This window comes from Monodon monoceros, unplaced genomic scaffold (genome assembly GCF_005190385.1).
Source record: "Monodon monoceros isolate NGI ecotype Baffin Bay Population unplaced genomic scaffold, NGI_Narwhal_1 Super_Scaffold_19, whole genome shotgun sequence".
NCBI lineage: Eukaryota > Metazoa > Chordata > Mammalia > Artiodactyla > Monodontidae > Monodon > Monodon monoceros.
The window spans coordinates 14,237,825-14,257,600 of NW_021703775.1; the positions used below are offsets into that span (position 1 = coordinate 14,237,825).

At 48.8% G+C, this 19,776-nt stretch overlaps 1 protein-coding gene across 4 annotated transcripts in view; it reads right to left on the bottom strand.

The window, feature by feature from the left end:
- The window catches only part of TCF7L1 (transcription factor 7 like 1), a 159,095-nt gene that overhangs the window by 22,305 nt on the left and 117,014 nt on the right, over positions 1-19,776 (bottom strand). For 2 of the 4 annotated variants that reach the window (XM_029231658.1, XM_029231656.1), the window contains exons 1-2: positions 10,430-10,738; positions 2,877-2,960 (exon numbers count right to left, since the gene is read on the bottom strand). In XM_029231658.1, the coding sequence (XP_029087491.1) occupies positions 2,877-2,946 (70 nt within the window). In that variant the 5' untranslated portion in view covers positions 2,947-2,960; positions 10,430-10,738. Of the gene's footprint in view, positions 1-2,876; positions 2,961-10,429; positions 10,739-19,776 lie in introns of those variants that run through there. The other 2 variants (XM_029231655.1, XM_029231657.1) reach the window with 1 other exon arrangement.

A 19,776-nucleotide genomic window follows, 5' to 3' on the forward strand; every position in this document is an offset into this window, starting at 1 on the left:
GCTTACGCCTGCAGCCTACAGAATCCGGCATCTAATAAACTGGGATGGTCTCTGGCCCCTCCTTCCCTTTTGCCTCTGATATGCGCTGAAGGCATATCAGATTCTCAATTCTGGCTGCCCCTTAGAATCTTCCAGGGAGCTTAGAAAACTAAGATACCAGCCCCACCCCAGACCAGTTCAATCATATCCTTGAGAGAGCAGATGCTAAATTCTCCAGGCTTATTACCTCCGTTACCTTTGCAACGTGTCTATTTGATCTGGCACCTAATAATTTGAGCCTTCATCACCTCTTAGTCTGCTAAATGAACAGTATTTTAATTGTTCTTTCCCTCTCTTCATCAAAGCAGTGCTAGTGGTGGTGGTGGTGATAGTAGCAAGCTAGCCACCACTGAGTCTTATTCTGTGCAAGTTACAATTCTAAACTCATTACAATGCGCGGCCTAATTTTCACACAACTCTGAGGTCAAGTCCTCTTCTAATTCCTGTTTTATAGATGAGGAAACCAAGGCAAAGAGAGATGAGGTAATTTCCTGCAGCTGCACAAGTAGGAAGAGGTGGAGGTGGGCTTCAAGCCTACTTTATTAAACAACCTCCAACACACAGGCATCTCAGGTCTGGCTCCTACATACACGTACACACGTGTCTCTCAGAAGTCAGAATGAGAAGGCCTGACTTGAAAATGGAGAATGGCGGTCTTCTCCCAGTCTACAGAATTTCAAGTTAATGTTAAGGGTTTCTCCCATGAATGTTCTTTAAGTTTTTGAGGTCTGTTTATCTATATTAGTGTGCAGAGTGTAATAATATACAACTTACTGGAAAAGTATCCATTTTGCTGTCTACCATGTAATGCATCCACCGTTCCCGGTTTTCCACTCTCAGACAAAACATGAGCCCCTGCTCCACCGCAGTCCTGAGATCGTGTCAGTATAACACACATCTGCAGTGGCTGTAGGTTTGCCTGGCAGTGGGAACTATGGGTAGAGAACCTTGTTAAGAGCTTAGGGATCTCATATATTTTCATGCCACTTACAGTGAGATAATAAGTGAGGATAAGCAACTGATTTATTTAAGGAAAAGAAAATGGAAGCTTAGGGCAAAAAAACCCTTGATAATGTCTATTAATACAGTCTCCCGGAGCCAATGCAAGAATTACAGGAAGCAGAGGGTTGAGAAAAAGTTGGGCAAATAACTAGACTAGGTATCAGATGGCAAATGGATCGGGGATGGAGGTGGAAGGTCTAGCTCTTGCGTGAAGTTGGGCGGTGAACATTAGAAGGGAAATAACATAATGCATCACAGGAGGTGGAGGGCCATACACAGGCTTTTGATTTCATTTTTCAGAGCTGGATTGCTCTGCAACAGGGAGGATGGGAAACTCAAAGAGTCCGTGTGTTAATTTTAAAGAGAATTCACTTCCTCTAAACGTAAATGAAGATTTTAGAAGATACGAAGACAGTATGTGAAGGATACTGGCTGGGGGATGCCACAGGATGGGTGGGGTGCGAGCAAGATTTGAAACAGAGACAGCTGTGCTGGGAGGGGACAAGCCAACTTTGTTGGGGGGTGGGGCTGGGGGTTGGGATGCCATGTCCTCCACAATGACTGACCACTAGAGGGCGCCTGTACCTCGCGCTCGGCCATCCCAAGCTGTCCTGGAATCTGGAAGGCCACAGGCCCTACAGGCTACTCAGGACTTGGTGACTGGCCACAGACCTCTCAGGGCAGCCTGCACAGGACGGCTGGCCCTGTTGCTCACTGGTTTCTCCTAGAGATTGTGAAACAGCAATCCCCACGTGTCTCCCCAGTGGATGGCTATGACGGTCACCTCAGAACTACACATGACATTGCTTTGTGAACTACCAAGGGCTCTGCCAACTTTAAGCTGCTCTCATGATTCCTGGAAATCATACGGGCTCACTGTGCCATTATGTATCCCTCTATGTATACCTTCCTTCTCCTCAACTAGGCTCTAAGCTTTTAACGAAAAAGGGCTGAGGATATCTTAAAACATCCTGAAGGAGATGAAATACTATGTCTGGATTTGCTTGAAAACAACCCAGTGTGGCTGAAGGGAAGCACTGAAATTTACCCTAATAAAGTTTTAGAAGCATCATGTATTCCCAGGTCTCCCTGTCTGTAAAATGGATGAGTCACACCAGCTGGGGTTCCTTCTAATTGGACCCTCTGTGTTTCTAAGATCCACTGCACAGGGGACAACAACAGTTAGCTTGTGAGGCATGTGGGTTGCCCCAAGCTCTTAAGAAAGTCCAGGAAAAGGGGGTGCAGGGTCCCGGCTGGGAACATCTCCTGTCCTAACGATTTCAGTCTGTTGCAAGCCCAGGTGAGGAGACCTGTCAGATCCCATTTCTCTTCCTCCCGGGACACTCCAGACCTTCCTTTGTGGCTGTGTTGCCTCGGACCTTGGCAGGAAGGCCTCAGTTGCCCCTCGGGATTTTTGTTTGCCTATGTTTTAATTTAATTCTTTTCTCTAACATCCTTTATAGAAGAGCCTCTTCAAGTGTCGCCATGCAGCTCTGCAGGAGAATCGGGGGCTGCTGACCGAGCTCCAGCGGGAGAGAAAGGAGAGAATGGAGAATGCCACTGCTCAGGTGGAGGGGCAGCAGGGGAGGACGGGGGTCACCAGCCAGGGGCAGCGCTGGCGTTTCCGATCTCACAACATCCCGGGTGGTATGAGCGTGTGCCAAGGTGGCAGTGATGGGGGCGTGCACGGGCAACACCCTAACTTTTGTGCCCCTGACTCGTTCGGCTCACACACTTGGGGCAATACTTGCTAGAACTGCGGGAAGGTGGAGGCAGGGACATGGGACAAGACAGTGAGAGTGTCCCTTCCATGCTTTAAGGAGAAACGGACTTACCAAGTGTGCTGGGGATGGTGACCTGGTATCCTTGACCGTGGCGCTGGCGGGGACATCGAGGAGGGGCCATTTCATCTGCAGGTACTGCACAGGGGACAGAAAAGAATGCAGCTGGTGAGCGGGGGCCTCTCGTGCACCCCAAGTGAGCAGGGAGGCGCTCTGTGGTGTGGGGGTACGACCGTGGCTTATTTTACCTGCACGCTCCTTACTGTGTCAATGGCCAGAGATCAGAAGAGTGTAGAGCATACATCGACAACCACTACTGCCACCAGCCCCTCTGTCATTCTGGGGTAAAAACATGACAGCACAACTGACCAAAGTATTCAAAGACCCTATTGGTGAGGGTCTTTAGTGGTGGGACAAGCAAGGCGCATCAAGGGACCCAGGGCTCCCAGATGGTGATCCTGCCTGTTCATTTCCATCTCTTACAGCAGCACACACAACACTCCCCAGGAGATAAACAGCCTCTCCAGAACTATCTGGTGAATGAATGAATAAAAACCATCTGCCTGACACTTCCAGGGTCACGACTAGTATCTGTGCATATTCAAGGTGTGGATCTTTACTTCATTGTAGTGTTTCTCGATCTTGAAAAGATTTTCCAGTACCCTACCCTCTTCCATGTATTACTGCAAAAAAACCAAACCAAACAATAAATCCCCAACACACACACTGTCTTTAAACGAAAAGCCTCTCCTCAACCCCAGCATGGCAGGGTGTTGGGCAAGAGTCTGGGAGAGAATGGGTGGAGAGGCAGTGACGGGCTCTGGAGTTGAGAGTTCATAGGTTCAGGTTCTCACTCTGCCGATTATGCTGCGTGACCCTGGATAAGTGTCTTAACAACTCTGAGCCTCAGTTTCTTCATCCATAAAGCAAGGTGATTATCACTAACTTTATACGTTGTTAGAAGGATTAGGGACAATGTCTAGTATTGAACACAGTGCTGTGCACGTGGAAGACATTTGATAAATGGAAGCTATTATTTTCATAAGCAAACCATTAGTCTTTGCCAGGAGCAAAATACACATGTTGTCCGAGTGTCAACACTGATATGGTGCTTCTGGGCAGCAGACCAGCCATGCAGCCGCTTTGCAGAATTCTTGAGGCCACTTTGCAAATTCGAGCTCTGATAGAATGTGGTGGCTCCAGGAAGAGTTTCCCAAGGAGACAGAAAGAAGTCTTTGAATCATCCCTTGCTCTGGTCATTCAATTTCAGGGGAGGGGGAGAAAAATCATGATTTGGCCTTGAGCTCTGAGCACAGGTCAGGAAAGGAGGATGGGCAGTGCCCCTTTACTCTCCATCAACCACAAAAATTGACTGAGAGGGCAGGGGCTGGGCTTTCCAAAAGGTATCCACAGGCAGGAATAATAACCCAAGGACACATCTGCCAAGGGCCAGCGAGTGGCAGAAACAGCAGCTGGGATGGGCCAAGGATGCCTGGCCATGGGAGGTGGGAATGAATAAGGACTGCTCCACTCGGGACCCTCTGGTGCCCTGCCCCTCCCCCCAACTGAATGTCATCTCTATCCCTGTGCTTTGCTGATCCTATCTGCTTCCTTCCTTCACACCCTCACTCACCTATTTCCCTTCCCAGGAGCCTACACTTCCTAGATGAACTAACCGCGATTTAAATGCCTTTGGCAAGTTAATAGCACTGGACAACATCGGTCTAGTGAGTTAAACTCATTTCCTCAGTGAACAACATTTGTGCTACGGTGGCAGTTTTCAAAGCAGACTTACACACGTAAACCAGTTTAATCTCCACAGCATCCCTGCTACGACAAGTCACGGTGACTGTCCTAATTTTCCGACGAGCTAATGGAGGTAAATTCAGGGTGAATGACTTGCCCATGTTATGAGGAGTTGGAGCTGAGGTCCCTTGACTTCCAATCCCACACTCTTCGCCACAACACGAGTCATAAAGCTTTTCATAACACTGTCCTCTTGAACATTCCATTGCCCCCCCACCACCACAGCCTTTGCTCTGATGGCCTTTTCTCTCTCCTTTTCTGTCTCGCACAGGGTTGGCCACCCAGAAGCTGAATGAATACATACACGGCCATGTTCTCCTGTAGGGACACTTGAGGTGGCTGGAGCTTACTTACCCTCGAGTGCTCACCATCACATTCATTTCTCTACAAGCAATATCAGGAGATATTGCTAAGGAGAAGCGTCCCAAATTTACCCCTCGCCACATGAAACACAAAAGAAGTGTTCCTAAAATCCATCAACTCTACCCGCATCTGATTCCCTATTTAGAGTCACAAAGATCCACACTGAACACTTCTTCACTCTTGTTGCTTACCAGGAATGTTTCTTAGACCACGTCAGGGTGGCCCAGAGAAATCGATCTGAATCCTGGTTTGGGACAGGGCTGCAGTTTTGGGTCTTTAAGAATACTACCCGCTGACCTTATGGGCTGTTAGACATAGCAGGCTTGTAGGGTGCTTGCACAGAGTTTCTCAACCGTGGCGCTATTGACATTTTGGGCTAGAGAATTCTTTGTCGTGGGGCTGTCCTGTGCATCTTAGGATGTTTACCAGCATCCCTGGCTTTACCTCCTAGAATCCAGGGACGCTGCTAAACATCCCTGCCAGTAGCTCCCACTCTCCGGCCCAGTTGTGATGAGCAAAAATGTCTCCAGACTTTGCTAAATATCTCCTGGAGGGGCAAAACTGCCCCCCCCCCAGTGAGAACCACTGCTCTAGTGGTTGAGGAGCTGGTACCCACTATACTGTAAGATGCATGAGGGTCCACATGCCTTGGTACTGGGGCGATCAATGTACAAACATACATATAAACACATACACACACGCATAATAAGGGTTTTTAGTAGTAGCTACTATTTGTGATTGTCTCTCATGTGCTTGGTGGTTACGTACCCCCCAAGACGTCTGGGCTTCTGATGGGAGGAAACCACAGTAGCCTCTTCTCCCCTTAAGGTCCACTCTTTTTTTTAAAAATTGAAGTATAGTTGACTTACAATGTCAGTTTCTGGTGCACAGCTGAGTGATTTAGTTATACATGTATATGTATATTCTTTTTCTTTATAGGTTATTACAAGATATTAGATATAGTTCCCTGTGCTATACAGTAGGACCTTGTTTATCTATTTTATATACGGTAGTTTGTATCTGCTAATCCCAAACTCTTAAGTTAGCCCTCTCCCACCCCATTTCCCCTTTGGTAACCATAAATTTGTTTCCTATGTCTGTGAGTCTGTTCCTGTTTTGTAAATAAGTTCCTCTGTATCATATTTTAGATTCCACATGTAAGTGATGTCAGATGGTGTTTGTCTTTCTCTGTCTGACTTACTCCACTTAGTATGATCATCTCCAGGTCCATCCATGTTGCTGCAAATGGCATTACTTCATTCTTTTCTTTTTATGGCTGAGTAATATTCCATTGTATATATGTACCACATCCTCTTTATCCATTCATCTGTCAATGTACCTTTAGGTTGCTTCCATGTCTTGGCTATTGTAAATAGTGCTGCTATGAACACAGGGGTGCGTGTATCTTTTCAAATTACAGTTTTCTCCAGATACATGCCCAGGACTGGGATTGCTGGATCATATAGTAACTCTATTTTTAGTTTTTTTTTTTAAGGAACCTTCATACTGTTTCCCATAGTGGCTGCACCAATTTATATTTCTACCAACAGCGTCGGAGGGTTCCCTTGTCTCTACAAAGGGGCCACTCTCACTCATTAATTTTAATGAAACCTGGAGGCTTGGAGGGTGGGTGAAAATTTTTAGCCCTGCCCACTGCTGAAGTCTGGCTCCTTACAGATAAGACAGGCATGGAGAGGTGGTGCTGGGAATAGTGTGCGTCTTCCCAGGATCCTTCCTGCTCCAGTTGATGACGGGGGCTGGGGGTGTGTGCCTGTGTTCAGACAGGGCTTCATTCCGAGTCGTAGGGAAGTGGAGGGCTGTCACTTCCCCTTTTCCACTTTTCTGCTTTTTTTTTAAGATTTTGAAACCAGTGGTGGGAGTAGGGGATGGGAGAAGACCTGTAAGAGTTGGAGTCCCTGCAGCTTAGTCATGGAAGGCCTCTGGATTGTAATTCTGAGGAAAGGAGCATTCTAAAGGGACAGCTGAGCTTCCCAGAACCATGAGTTGGGGCAGAAGGAGGTAGCAACACCGCTTATAACCCTTCCCAGCCTCCTTCCCAGAAATCTGGAGGTGGCTGTGCAGTTCTGAATTCCTAGGTCAGGCTCAGCCCAACGATCAGCTGAAATAAATCTCTCTTGGCTGTAATTCTCATGTGAGGCCAGCCCCACAGGGCTAATCACTCATTGGTGGGGAGCATGTTCTTGTGGATTAAGAGATGTGTGGCTAAGCCTAGATTCCCTGCACAGTAATGGCATGTGGGCAAATTAAAACTGCTGGCTTCTCCAAGCCCAGGCTAGGCTCCATCCAACTGGCCACAACTGGATCCTGACCAGTCTATCATGGCCAGACTTCAGCACCTCCCTCCTGGGGGATGCGCACCGTGATGGAACGCATGGGACCCGTGTGGCATCAATGCACTGATGGCCAAGCAACAGCAGTAGCCACTACTTATGGGATAAGCACTCTCTTCTGATTCTCAAAAAACAGAAAGAAAAAACTAAACCCAAATGGTGAGGACTGTTAACCCTCAATCTACAAATGCTACTGAACATGCTGTTGTGTGCGGTGACTCTCTGAGACAGGCCAGACAGGCAGTTTACCAATCTTACTGAATCTGGGAAACTCTTTTTGTGGGACTGGAGTTCCGTGGAATGCACTTGGGGAAGTCCTTTTTTTTTTGGCGACGCCGCGTGGCACGTGGGATCTTATTTCCCCGACCGGGGATCAAACCCATGTCCCCTGCAATGGAAGCTCGGAGTCTTAACCACTGGACCCCTGGGGAAGTTCCCTCCCCCTTTTTTTTATAGTTCGTTTACAATGTCATGTTAGTTTCAAGTGTAGAGCACAGTGATTCAGTCATACATACATATATATCGGAAGTTCTGCTATTGTGGTTCACAGTTAAGTATAGTGAGGCTGTGGTTTAGAGCCTGTGTTTACCTTGTTAAGGAAGGATGATTCTGTTCCTTTTTTTTTTTTTTTTTTTTTTTTTTTTTGCGGTACGCGGGCCTCTCCCCTTGCGGAGCATAGGCTCCGGACGCGCAGGCTCAGCGGACATGGCTCACGGGCCCAGCCGCTCCGTGGCACGCGGCATCCTCCCAGACCGGGCCACGAACCCGCGCCCCCTGCATCGGCAGGCGGGCTCTCAACCACTGCGCCACCAGGTAAGCCCCTGTCCCTATTTTTAAATCGTTTTCCCTGGGACAGTTGTTGAATTCTCTCAGAATCCACCAAAATGGTGGTTTCTCTTATTTGCCTCAGACATGAGATGGATACATAAGTAATAGATTTTCTTACACTGAAACACCCTTGTATTCCCCAGGTAAACCCTATTCAGTCATGATGGCTTGTTCGTTCTTGTATATACTGTGGAATGCTAAACATGAGTGTCTTAAGATTCATACTTCTACATTCCGAAGAGTGAACAAGTTTTCTTTTTTTGGTGCCGTCTGTATCAAGTGTTGCTATCAGTGTTATTTGGGCTTTATCATGTATACGGGTGCCGCTCGCTCTCTTTTTTTTTTTTTGCAGTACGCGGGCCTCTCACTGCCGGGGCCCCTCCCGCTGCAGAGCACAGGCTCCGGACGCGCAGGCTCAGCGGCCATGGCTCACGGGCCCAGCCGCTCCGCGGCATGCGGGATCCTCCCGGACCGGGGCACGAACCTGCGCCCCCCGCATCGGCAGGCGGACTCCCAACCACTGCGCCACCAGGGAAGCCCGCTGCTCTTTCTCTTTATGTTCTGGGTCCCTTTTGGCCTCTTGGGCTCCTCTCCAGTACCCTCCTTGGGGATATCCCTTGGCCAGGTGGGCTGTTGCCGCTCAACTTGGGCCTAGGGAAGGGTCCCTCTGCAGCGTCTCTCACTGGAGAGCCAGAGCCCTCTTCTTGCAGGGAGGTGGGGCACTGGGCCCACAGAATCCCGCTTAGCTTGGAGACTGTGCAGCAGATTAATTGCAGCTGTGCCCTGGAATTTCCCCAACATACAAATCTTCATGATGTAAAACAGCTGGGAGGAAATCCCAGCATGCCCTGTCCAGAGGCAGAACTGCCAATGAGCTCTGGAGATTAACCCTCCGCCTCCCAGAAGGTAGGAACGGCCCCTCCCCCAGCCAGGCCCCCCAGTTCCAAGCTTGCTTTGGTGGAGACGGGAGTCTCCAGGACTCTTGGCAACGCCCACGTTCTCCCCACTCACACGTTCTCACAGAAAACCCTTTAAGCAGGGCCCGGGCAAGAGAGGAAGCAAAGCCTCATGTCACAGACTCAATCGCAGTGTTCCCGGAGGGGGGTGCCCTACAGCTGGAAGTCAGGAAGCAAGTCAGCTCCAAAAGATGCCCAGGTGAGAAGACCCCACTCCACAGAATCCCTTCTGCTTCTCCTTGGCGGAAGGGACAGGCCTGGTGCACACAGAAAGGGCCCCTTTCTCTACCTTTCCCGTCTTGTGGTTTTTGTGCTTCAGAGCAGAAGCTTACCCACTTTAGGTGACCAGCCTTTCCTGCCTCTCTGGTCCCCAGTGGTGAATGGAGATTCTGGGACCCCGTGAACAGAGAAAAGGCCTTCCCAGGATTCCCTCCCAGGAGATGATATGGTGCGGCAGCCACCCAGGAGCACAGGCTAGAAACCCAACCCCACAGGCAGATGGCCGTCCACCCCACAGTGACGAGGATGTCGTGCAAAATGCTCTCCGCTTCCTTTGAAAGATGATCTTTAACATCAAGAATCGTATTATAAATGAAATATGTGAACAGTCTACCAGTTTTTCCTTACTTTCCATTCTGCCACAGTTGGGGATGAAATTGTTCTTTGGGACAATTGCAGTGGTTTCCCAGACCCTACAAGAGTTCAGACTTCTAAAAACAAACCTACCAGATCTCTTCCCTACTGAAAATCCTTTCCTGGTTGGTTACTGGGTCAGGGGATACTCACCAGCAATCTAGGGCCAATTTATCCTTCTGGCTCCAACCCTCACCATCCCCACACCCCCTCACACCAGCTGCACTAAAGTTCTTTTCTTTTTTTTTTAATTAATTAATTTTTGGCTGCGTTGGGTCTTCGTCGCGGTGCACGGGCTTCTCATTGCGGTGGCTTCTCTCGTTGCAGAGCACAGGCTCTAGGCGCACGGGCTCCAGCAGTTGTGGCTCGTGGGCTCTAGAGCGCAGGCTCAGTAGTTGTGGCGCACGGGCTTAGTTGCTCCGTGGCATGTGGGTTCTTCCCGACCAGAGCTCGAACCCGTGTCCCCTGCACTGGCAGGTGGACTCTTAACCACCGTGCCACCAGGGAGGTCCCTGCACTAAAGTTCTTAATGCACTCTGTGCCATATTGCTCGACTGGTTCTTGGCCTGGTGTATCCTTTACTCGTGGGAAACTCTATCCCCTCCTTGCACCAAGGTCACCTTCCCTGACAAGGCTTCTCCAGCTGCACACAACGGCCAGCCACACTCACCTCTGGGTCCCAGCTGTGCTTGGTGTTCCCATGGCACTCAGTATGCTGCTGTTGTTATCCGTTTGCAAATTCTGCCTGTCTTTTGAACCGTCAGTTCCTCAACGGTCACGTCCGCATCCTCAATTCCTTGCCCAGAAGCCAACACTCATGATGACTCCAGACCCTGTCCCACCTTGAGCTTAAGCATGTTATCAATCTCATAAGCCCCAGTTTCCACATCTGTAACATGGGTCATCCAGCCTCTTCCTGAATCCTTTAGAGACAATGAGACACACATAATGGAGCCCCTTTCACTCTTAAGCGATTGGTTCTCACTTCAGTTGGCTTAGTATTGCCGAGAATTTGTAAATGCAGCCTGGAGCCTATGATACCCAACCCTGCCTGTTCCTGGAGGCTTCTTAAAGTCCTCTATCTTCTATCAAAATGGACATTAAGTTGATTTAAATTTGAAAACGTACCAACATTGAGTAATGAACTCATCAGTGAGGAGACAGAACAGCTTTCCCAAGTGGGAGCAACGTTTAGTTTTCAGAAGTCACTGAGGAAGATAAAATGAAAGTATTAGAAGAAATGGTTCCCAAACGATGAATTAGACACAATTCCAGGAGCAAAAGCATAAAAAATAAGGTTTACACCCTTATCCCTTATTCCCTTTTTCTAAAGATGAGTAGTTTCTGCCTTTGCTTAGTTTTATGAATGGCACTAACCCCCGAGTATAATCACCTTCTTTGTTTTTTTGCTCAAGTGTAGAAGGCCAGGTCCCTTTTTCTTCTTCTTTTTAAAAATATTTATTTATTTACTTATTGGCTGTGCTGGGTCTTAGTTGCGGCATGTGAAATCTAGTTCCCTGACCAGGGATTGAAGCCGGGCCCCCCGCATTGGGAGCACGGAGTCTTAACCACTGGACCGCCACGGAAGTTCCCTGGGTTCCTTCTTGAGGCTTTGTTGATAGGTGAGTTGTTGCAAATAAATCCAATTAATAAATCCACAAAGCACTATAATAAGTGACTATGCAATTTAATACAACAGACACAATTTTCCTTGGAAAAGTTATTTAGAACCACAGTTTGGTAGTGCTTTAAACCAATGAAGTGACTTTTGTTTGTCTAGCACCTGTCACAGCAACTTAGTCAACAAATATTTTTGGAGCCCCTCTGTGCACTGGCAGCAGAGGGGCTCCAAGATTATTCCATGACTGAAGAGTAAACTCAAAAATAAGACTGGGCTGGGGACTTCCCTGGTGGTCCAGTGGTTAAGACTCTGTGCTTCCACTGCTGGGGGCACGGGTTCCATCCCTGGTCCGGTAACCAAGATTCCACATGCTGCATGATACAGCCAAAAAAAAAAGAAAGAAAAACAAAGAAAAAAACAAGAGTGGGATGGCTGGGTTTCAGTTTCCCCATCTCCTCCCCTTACTCCCCAATAATTCCCCTTCTTTCCTGGATGGCCTCAAACTACTCTCTTCCCCTCCCAATTCAGAGAATCTTGCCATTTTGCCTACCAGATTTGATTGAAAGGGTTGTTTTTAAAATTGGCTCCCCCCCAGAGGCCAATTTCTAAGCAGTGGAAGACAGAGCACAGAGGTGACACAGCAGGGTTCCAGGCTCTTCCTAACTTCTCTGGACTAGATCATCTCACCTTTAAAATGGGGCTATTTTACTTAATCAGCCTGAAGGCCAGGACCTGGACCAGCCAGCCTCCTATGGAAGAAAAATCAAATGCAGCTGTTTGTCTAAAGCACAGTGGACGCCTGGGAGTGGAGCCTGGGTTGAGGTGCTCAACGGATACAGAACCAGGAGTCCTAGCTGATCCCCACTTCCGACCTATGTACCTGAGGACGTTACCTGACCTTTCAGAGCCTCTGCTTTCTCACCTGTAACATGAACATAAAGGATTTTTTTTTTTTTTTTTTTGGCGGTACGCAGGCCTCTCACCGCTGTGGCCTCTCCCGTTGCGGAGCACAGGCTCCGGACGCGCAGGCTCAGCGGCCATGGCTCACGGGCCCAGCCGCTCCGCGGCATGTGCGATCTTCCTGGACCGGGGCACGAACCCGCGTCCCCTGCATCGGCAGGCGGACTCTCAACCACTGTGCCACCAGGGAAGCCCTGAATAACGGGTTTTTTATTTAGAGGGGCGATCACTCGGAAAGGACCAAGAGCTGGGCGCGCGGCGAGCTCTCGGCAAATGCGTGTTTAGTCACTAAGACTTAGTTATTCTCGCTCAATGAGCACTACCTGCATTCTCCCAGGGACAGCTATTAACAGGGTTTGGCTCTTCACTCATCTGGGTGCTTCATGGGGAGAGGCCCTGTGTGGGTAAATGTTTAACAGCTGGCTCCCTAAACAAAAACAAAAAGACAGGCCCTGCTTTGCAGCATTTGCTGGGATTCATGGTGTAAATATTCCCACCGTGGCTGATTGCAAGCTCCCGCAGTGAGCCGCCATGGCAGTGTTGGGAAGAGATGCTTATAACTGGCTGGGGCAACACCAATGACTGTAGGCGGGAGCTGAGGGGATCTCAGATCTGCCCCGACTTGCTGGGACTGCTGGCTGTGTTCACAGATGGCTGGAGGCTGACACGTGTGGTCTTGAGGGAGAGCTGGACACTTGGCCGAGCATGTCTTCCTGGCCGCTGTGTGCTCCTTTCAGAAGGAGCAGGGGACTTCTGCCCCCAGAGCTCTGGGTACAGCTGCTCTGTGGTAAAGGGACTTCTGGGGCAGAGACCTGGGCTTTCCAGAAAAGTCAAAGTTAAACAAACTGCTTTTGGGTCCTTCATTTTCCAAGCCTAGAGCTACAGGCCTCCTGAGTCCTATGTAGCCTCTTGCAGCGGCTTTGTACTTGGGTCTGCTGGGCCCAGGTAGTTTCTGTGCTCACTGCCCGACAATGGACCCACCAGAGAGAAGCTTCTTCACGGGAACTGGCCTTGGATGCCGGGCCCTCCTTCCCTGGGTGGACCCCTGCCTGACCAGTCCTCCTTTGCCCTCTGGCTCCAGCCTTGTCGTGGCCACGTCTGGCGTATACGGACGGTACACCCCTGCTATCACGTACGATCACCTGTCCTGGCCCCACTGTGGCCTCTGCCCTTGCACCACGTGTGCACCTAGAGCTGACCCCACACCAGTACATAGGGAGCTGCCTCATTCTGCTAACGGCCTCACAGTAATCGCAGCATGGAGGTACCGTAATCTACCAACCAGTCCCATAACTGTAGACGTACAGGTGCTTCCCAGACTTTTGCCACCATGAATATCCTCATCACTTTGCTCATGTCTGAGTATAATTGTAGGACCCATCTCCAGTTGTGAGGGGACTGCTAGGTCAAAGGTATGTACATTTAGCTTTTTGAGAAGGATTACCGAAGACCTCCCAGTCTAAACTGTTCGCTACCAGCAACACACGAGAGAGCTCATCTCCCCGAGCCCTTGCCCACACCGTGTTATTCAACTCAACGATCTTTACCAGATGGGCAGGTGAAAAACCGTAGCTCACTGTAGTTTCAATTCACATTTCTCTTGTTGTAAGTGAGGCTGGGAAAGGTCACAAGTATAGGTACTGGGTTGAAGGACAGAAAAAAGATGTGTAGCCAAAAGGGCTTACAGTCTATGGGGGCGGCGGGGAAAGGTGAGAGTGAGTGAGAGGGGTCGCTGGGGTTCCTCATAATCACAGAGGACTGTGCAGCCTCTATTGCATTTGACCTTCACTCGGGCAGAAAAAGGGCAGATGTGATAGGAGCCGAGGGCACGGTCTCTGGGGCATGCTAGCGAGCGAAGGGAGAGGGGAACCCAGGAAGTCACTGCTGCTTCCACTTCCCACCACCGTCCCACCCGTCTCTGTGACTGCAAGGCCCTTGATGAGAAAGAAAATAAAGGCAACTGGCCTTTTACCTGCCAAATCCTATAGGCGTCTCTGGGGAAACACATTTCCTGCCCGGAAGCCCTCTCCCGCCTTGGCTCCTGTGGTTCCAGGTTCTGTGTGGCCTCTGGTTGGTCTACATTTATTGACCTGCATAAATGTCTCGGACCAAGTCTTCAGTGAGAAAAGCCAGTTACGGCGGAACCCGGGAGGACAGTCACCAAGATGTTCTCACTGGGTTTTAGCATTTGGGGCAATTCTCTTACTTTCTTCTTTGCCCTTTTCTTATTCATTTGAAATTTTTACAATGACTGTATAGCATACTACCGCAACAGTAAGCAAAGCTATTAAAATAACAGCAACCCTAGGTTAATTGTTTTCATCCCCCCCACCTGTGCCTTCAGTTTTCCCAAGTAGAAACCTCAAAATCTACCACCTTAATGTCTTCAGCTGCCTCCCCTACCTCCTGTTGGCCACCAAGTTCCACGGACCCTGGGCATCTTTCTAGATTCTAGGGATTCAGGTCCTCCCTCTTCACAGCTGGGCCGCTGCAGCACCTGCAGCTGGTCTCCTGGCTCCTGTTCAGTGTCTGCTCCACACTATCCCGGAGGCACTTGGGGGGAGCAACTCAGTTCGAAGGGGGCGGGGGTGGGCTGCAGGTCATCTGGCCTCAGATTGACGAAATGTCTGTTGTCCATATCAAAGAACGGTGTGAATGGAGATGAAGGGGTCCCAGTCTTCTTCCACAGTGTCACCACTGCTTCTGTCTCTCTCCCCATCTCTTCCCGTCCACCCTTTACTGGCTCCCAGAAACATCTTTCTAAAACACAAGACTACCCTATTTAAAGCTATCAGGTGGCTTCCCATTCTTACAGAACTGCCTACTTAGACTTATAAAACTGACCAAGAGGCAGTGAAAGCTCTGTACAGAACATTCCATAAATGTTTAATGGGCACCTCCTCTATCGGGTGGCGATTTATGTGCATGATATGCCACAGGGGAGGTTTTTTAAAAGCCATATAAACAACTGGAATATAAGTCAGCAGATGACAGGTTCAGAGAAGAGAGGGATTGAAGTGGGCGGGATTCTCGTGGAAAGACCGGAAGACTTCACAAAGGAGGTGGCATCTGAGCTGGGTGGGTCACACAGGGAGAATACACTTCTGTAGTCATTTAGTTTCTTTAAAAAAAAAAATTAATTAATTATGGCTACGCTGGGTCTTAGTTACAGCATGCGGACTTCTTAGTTGCGGCATGCGGACTCTTAGTTGTGGCATGTGGGATCTAGTTTCCCGACCAGGGATAGAACCCGGGCCCCCTGCATTGGGAATGCAGAGTCTTACCCACTGGACCACCAGGGAAGTCCCTGTAGTCATTTACTTTTGAAAGCACTTTAATTACCTCATTTGATCTTACTGACCCCTAAATATGGACAAAGCAGATACTATCATCCTCATTTTAAAGATGGGGAAACTGAGCCTGCTGGAAGCTCTTGGATTTACACAAGGTCACGAACTAGTTGATGGTCCAGTTGGCACGGGAACATGGGGCTTTGGACTTTTATGGTATGACTGAGAGGGTACGAGGGCATGCTCTCTGTCTTCTAGAAGCTTCAATTTCATCCTGGAATCTTGGGATCGCAAATACCGGGCATGGGTGCTGCCACACTCCCCTGGTGGACCCATGGCAGACACTGCTAATAGATCATGGCACTTCTCCCAATTAATGTTGGGTTAAGACCTCAGAATTCTCAACCCAGTACACCAGGCAGCCACTAATAGTTGGCTAAAATTGATCTGTGAGGTGTAGGCTGTTCATTCTGATTTAAGCCTGAAGTAGATACAGATACTCCGGCTGGCGAAAAGGAGGTGAGACCAGGCCTCAGGAACATTTCCCTCCCGGCTGGCACAGGAGGAGCTACGTTCCTAGACAGAGGGGAAGGAGCCATAGAGAATGTGACTGGATAGCAAAACCTGTAATGACTGCAAAGCCCATTGACCAAAAGCAGGCCTGGGAATTCTGAAGTTTATGGATTTCCCCTGTGGGAGGAGAAGCTGGAAGGCATCCCAGGTATTGAGGAGAAAGGAAGCAGGATCTGTGGATAATCAATGGGCAACAGGAAGCACTTATCTGGGGCCAGTAAAGTACACAACACAAAAGAACAGCCGGGCGGCCTGGAGCTGCCTCCCAGTGCATGGAGCTCCGAGGGCCTCACTCCAGAAGCCCTCTCCGTGGCTCCCACAGGCCCAGCAGTGGCCAAAGTCAACAACTCCTGGGCACCAGGAAATGGGAAATGTCTGAGGAGGTCCCTCAATAGGTGGGCAGCTCTGGGAGAGATCTGGGACCCCACCGGCGAGACAGGATGCTGAGAATAAGGCCACACTAGCCATCTCTACACAGGGCTGTCACTCCTGATAACGGAGCCCAAAATCCAGGTTCCTGCATCCGATGCTGCTGTGTATGCAAATTTGTGTGCACGAGTGGGTTACTCACGCAGAGGGACCAAAAAAGATTCTACATTCATATGGAAGCGAGGCTGCAGGAAATTAGGATAGGATAGTGGAAGCGCTAAGAAAGTAATGTCTGTGGTGGGCATATTGTATGTTGATACTTTACATGCATTTATCACATCAAGCTCATGCCTCCTCCTCACTTCATTTTAAAAATTTATTTATTTAATGTTTAAATTTCTTTTTTCTTTTTGGCCACTCCATGTGGCATGCAGGGTCTTACTTCCCTGACCAGGGATTGAACCTGTGCCCCCAGCAGTGGAAGCGTGGAGTTTTAACCACTGGACCGCCAGGGAAGTCCCCTCCTCACTTCATGAAAGGGTATTGCACCTCATTCCCAATTCCCATCTCAATTCTATTAAATAACATCTCCTATTTTTAGTATTAAAATGGATACTTTAGTAGGCATTAGCATATATATATGTGTGTGTGTGTGTGTACATATATACATGGAAAACTGCTTTCTTGGACGCTGTTGCTTTCAATAAAGTTCCATTTTAAAAAGTAGAAATAAAGTGAGTCAATTGAAAGAAAAATGTTAAGTAGATGCCATAGGTGCTATGTGGCAAAGATTATGTACATAAGGGACATTTGAGGAACACTGCTGTGGGATCACGTGTTTAGTATGGTCATCCAGAGGCTACAGCAGATTACAGGCGGCATCCCTAGGAACTGGGAGAGGTCTGCAGACATAACCCCAAAGTCAGCATGTCCCAAGACACACCACTATTCCCAAATGCTTCTCACCCAGACCCACCATCCTCTTGTGCACTCCCAGGTCAAAACCTCAGAAATCTTTCCCTCCACCCTCTCCCTCACTGCTGGCTACGTCCTGTCCATGGGCTGCCCCAGTATTTTTTTCATCTCTACCACCCCTGACCTTGCAATGGCTTCCTAGTTCCTCCTGCAAGTCATGCACACATCCTGCTGCCCCACTGACTTCCCTGCTCATAGCCAGGCTCGCGGATCCCCTCTCATCTCCCCTGGAGCTTCTTGGGCTCAGGAACCACTTACTCGTGCCTTGGGTTGCCACAGCCCTTGGCACAGCACATCATCTGAGAGCTGCTTGATGACTACGGCAGGGTGTTTCAGAGTCAACAGAATCAGAGACACAAGTGCTTCTACCCTCTAGGTGTTGCTTCCCAGGCAGTTCTAGGTGGAAATGCATCTAAAGGTCAAAGGCAATCAGTGGCTATGCTCCTGCGGTTGTTACCAGAGACCCTACCCTTGCTGGCCTAGGGCAAGAGCAGTGATAACCACAGCCTTCTGGGCAGGCAGTGGATAGAGCCAGTGGGACCATCTACTGGTAGTGGGTGGTCTACCAGCTGATAAAGACTCCATTTACTTAATACAATAAGACTGATCAAATAAAAAAAATTCACTGATATCATATCTGCTTCCAACTATTTTAACATTTCACCTGGTATCTCTTCTGTAGGGCTGGTGGGGGGGGATGATGACCCCGGGCTTGTGATGCTCAGCACTACTGTGGAACACAGCATTTCTGGAATTCATATTCTTTCTGGTATTACCATTTAGGTAAGCAGGTAAGTAGGCGCAGAAGCCAAGGATAGCAAACCGTCTGCATAGAAGAGTAAACAGATGTCTTTAAAGATAACATTTACTGGGACTTCCCTGGTGGCGCAGTGGTTAAAAATCCGCCTGCCGATGCAGGGGACACGGGTTTGAGCCCTGGCCCGGGAAGATCCCATATGCCACGGAGCAGCTAAGCCCGTGCGCCACAACTACTGAGCCTGCGCTCTAGAGCCCATGAGCCACAACTACTGAGCCCACGCGCCTAGAGCCCATGCTCTGCAACAAGAGAAGCCACTGCAATAAGCCCACGCACTGCAATGAAGAGTAGCCCATGCTCGCCGCAACAAGAGAAAGCCCGCTCGCAGCAACGAAGACCCAAGGCAGCCAAAAATAAATAAATTTAATAATAAAAAGATAACATTTACTGATCAATTACCTTGTACCAAGCACTGTACCATACTATCGTATTTCCATGTGTTGTTTCGTTTAATCCTCATAGCCTTATAAATTTTTTTTTTTTTTTTGCTGCGCCATGTGGCATGCAGGATCTTAGTTCCCCGACCAGGGATCGAACCCATGCCCCATGCAATGGAAGCACGGAGTCTTAACTGCTAGACTGCCAGGGAAGTCCCGTAGCCTTATAAATTGATGCTATTATTGTCCCCATTTAACAGAGGAACAGAACAGAGAGGTTAAGTAACTTGCCCAAGCCCTGTTCATCCCAGAGGCCACACTTAACCCTTTCATTATACTAGTGTTGGAAGAGAAATAAACCACACCACTCCTCCAGTCCATCCTGGCATTTCTCAGATAAGGGCACTCAGGCCACTGGCAGAGCTGGGATTAGAACAACCTAGGCATCCTGGCGCCCAGCTGCAGAAGAGCTAGTATGGATCAGGTTATTTTTTTCAACCAACATATAACTTACAGGGGAAAATATAAAAATAATTGGAAGGGGATGATATATTACTCTAAGCAAAGCAATATTATGAATGCCAATCAGCAGAAGTCATATAACACACAACAAAGGAATGATTGTATTATTCAAGATTTTGTTTTGGAGAATCCAGAAGACTTTTTGAGTGTGGCCATAGCTCCACACTGCCCCCTGGTGGTTCCCATGCACACGTTGGGAGCAGGCCAGGCCAAGGACTAGCCTGAACAAAGACTTTGGATCAGGATAGATGCCATGTGTGCTGAAAACCGCATCAGGGAAAGGCCTCAGAAATCCCAGAGGCAGTCAAGATCCTTTGGTCTAGGTACTTACCCAAACAGTTAAGGGAAATCTCTGGGCTCCACTTCCATTTGTATGCAGAATTTGATGTAAAGAAGTTATGAACTCAGTAATGAGTTAAATACTTTCAGTCTGTCATATTGGCTAAGGCTTTCCCCCTCTTTAGTTACCACGCGCACTTTTTCATACCCTGTTGGTGGGAAAGTAAATTAGTA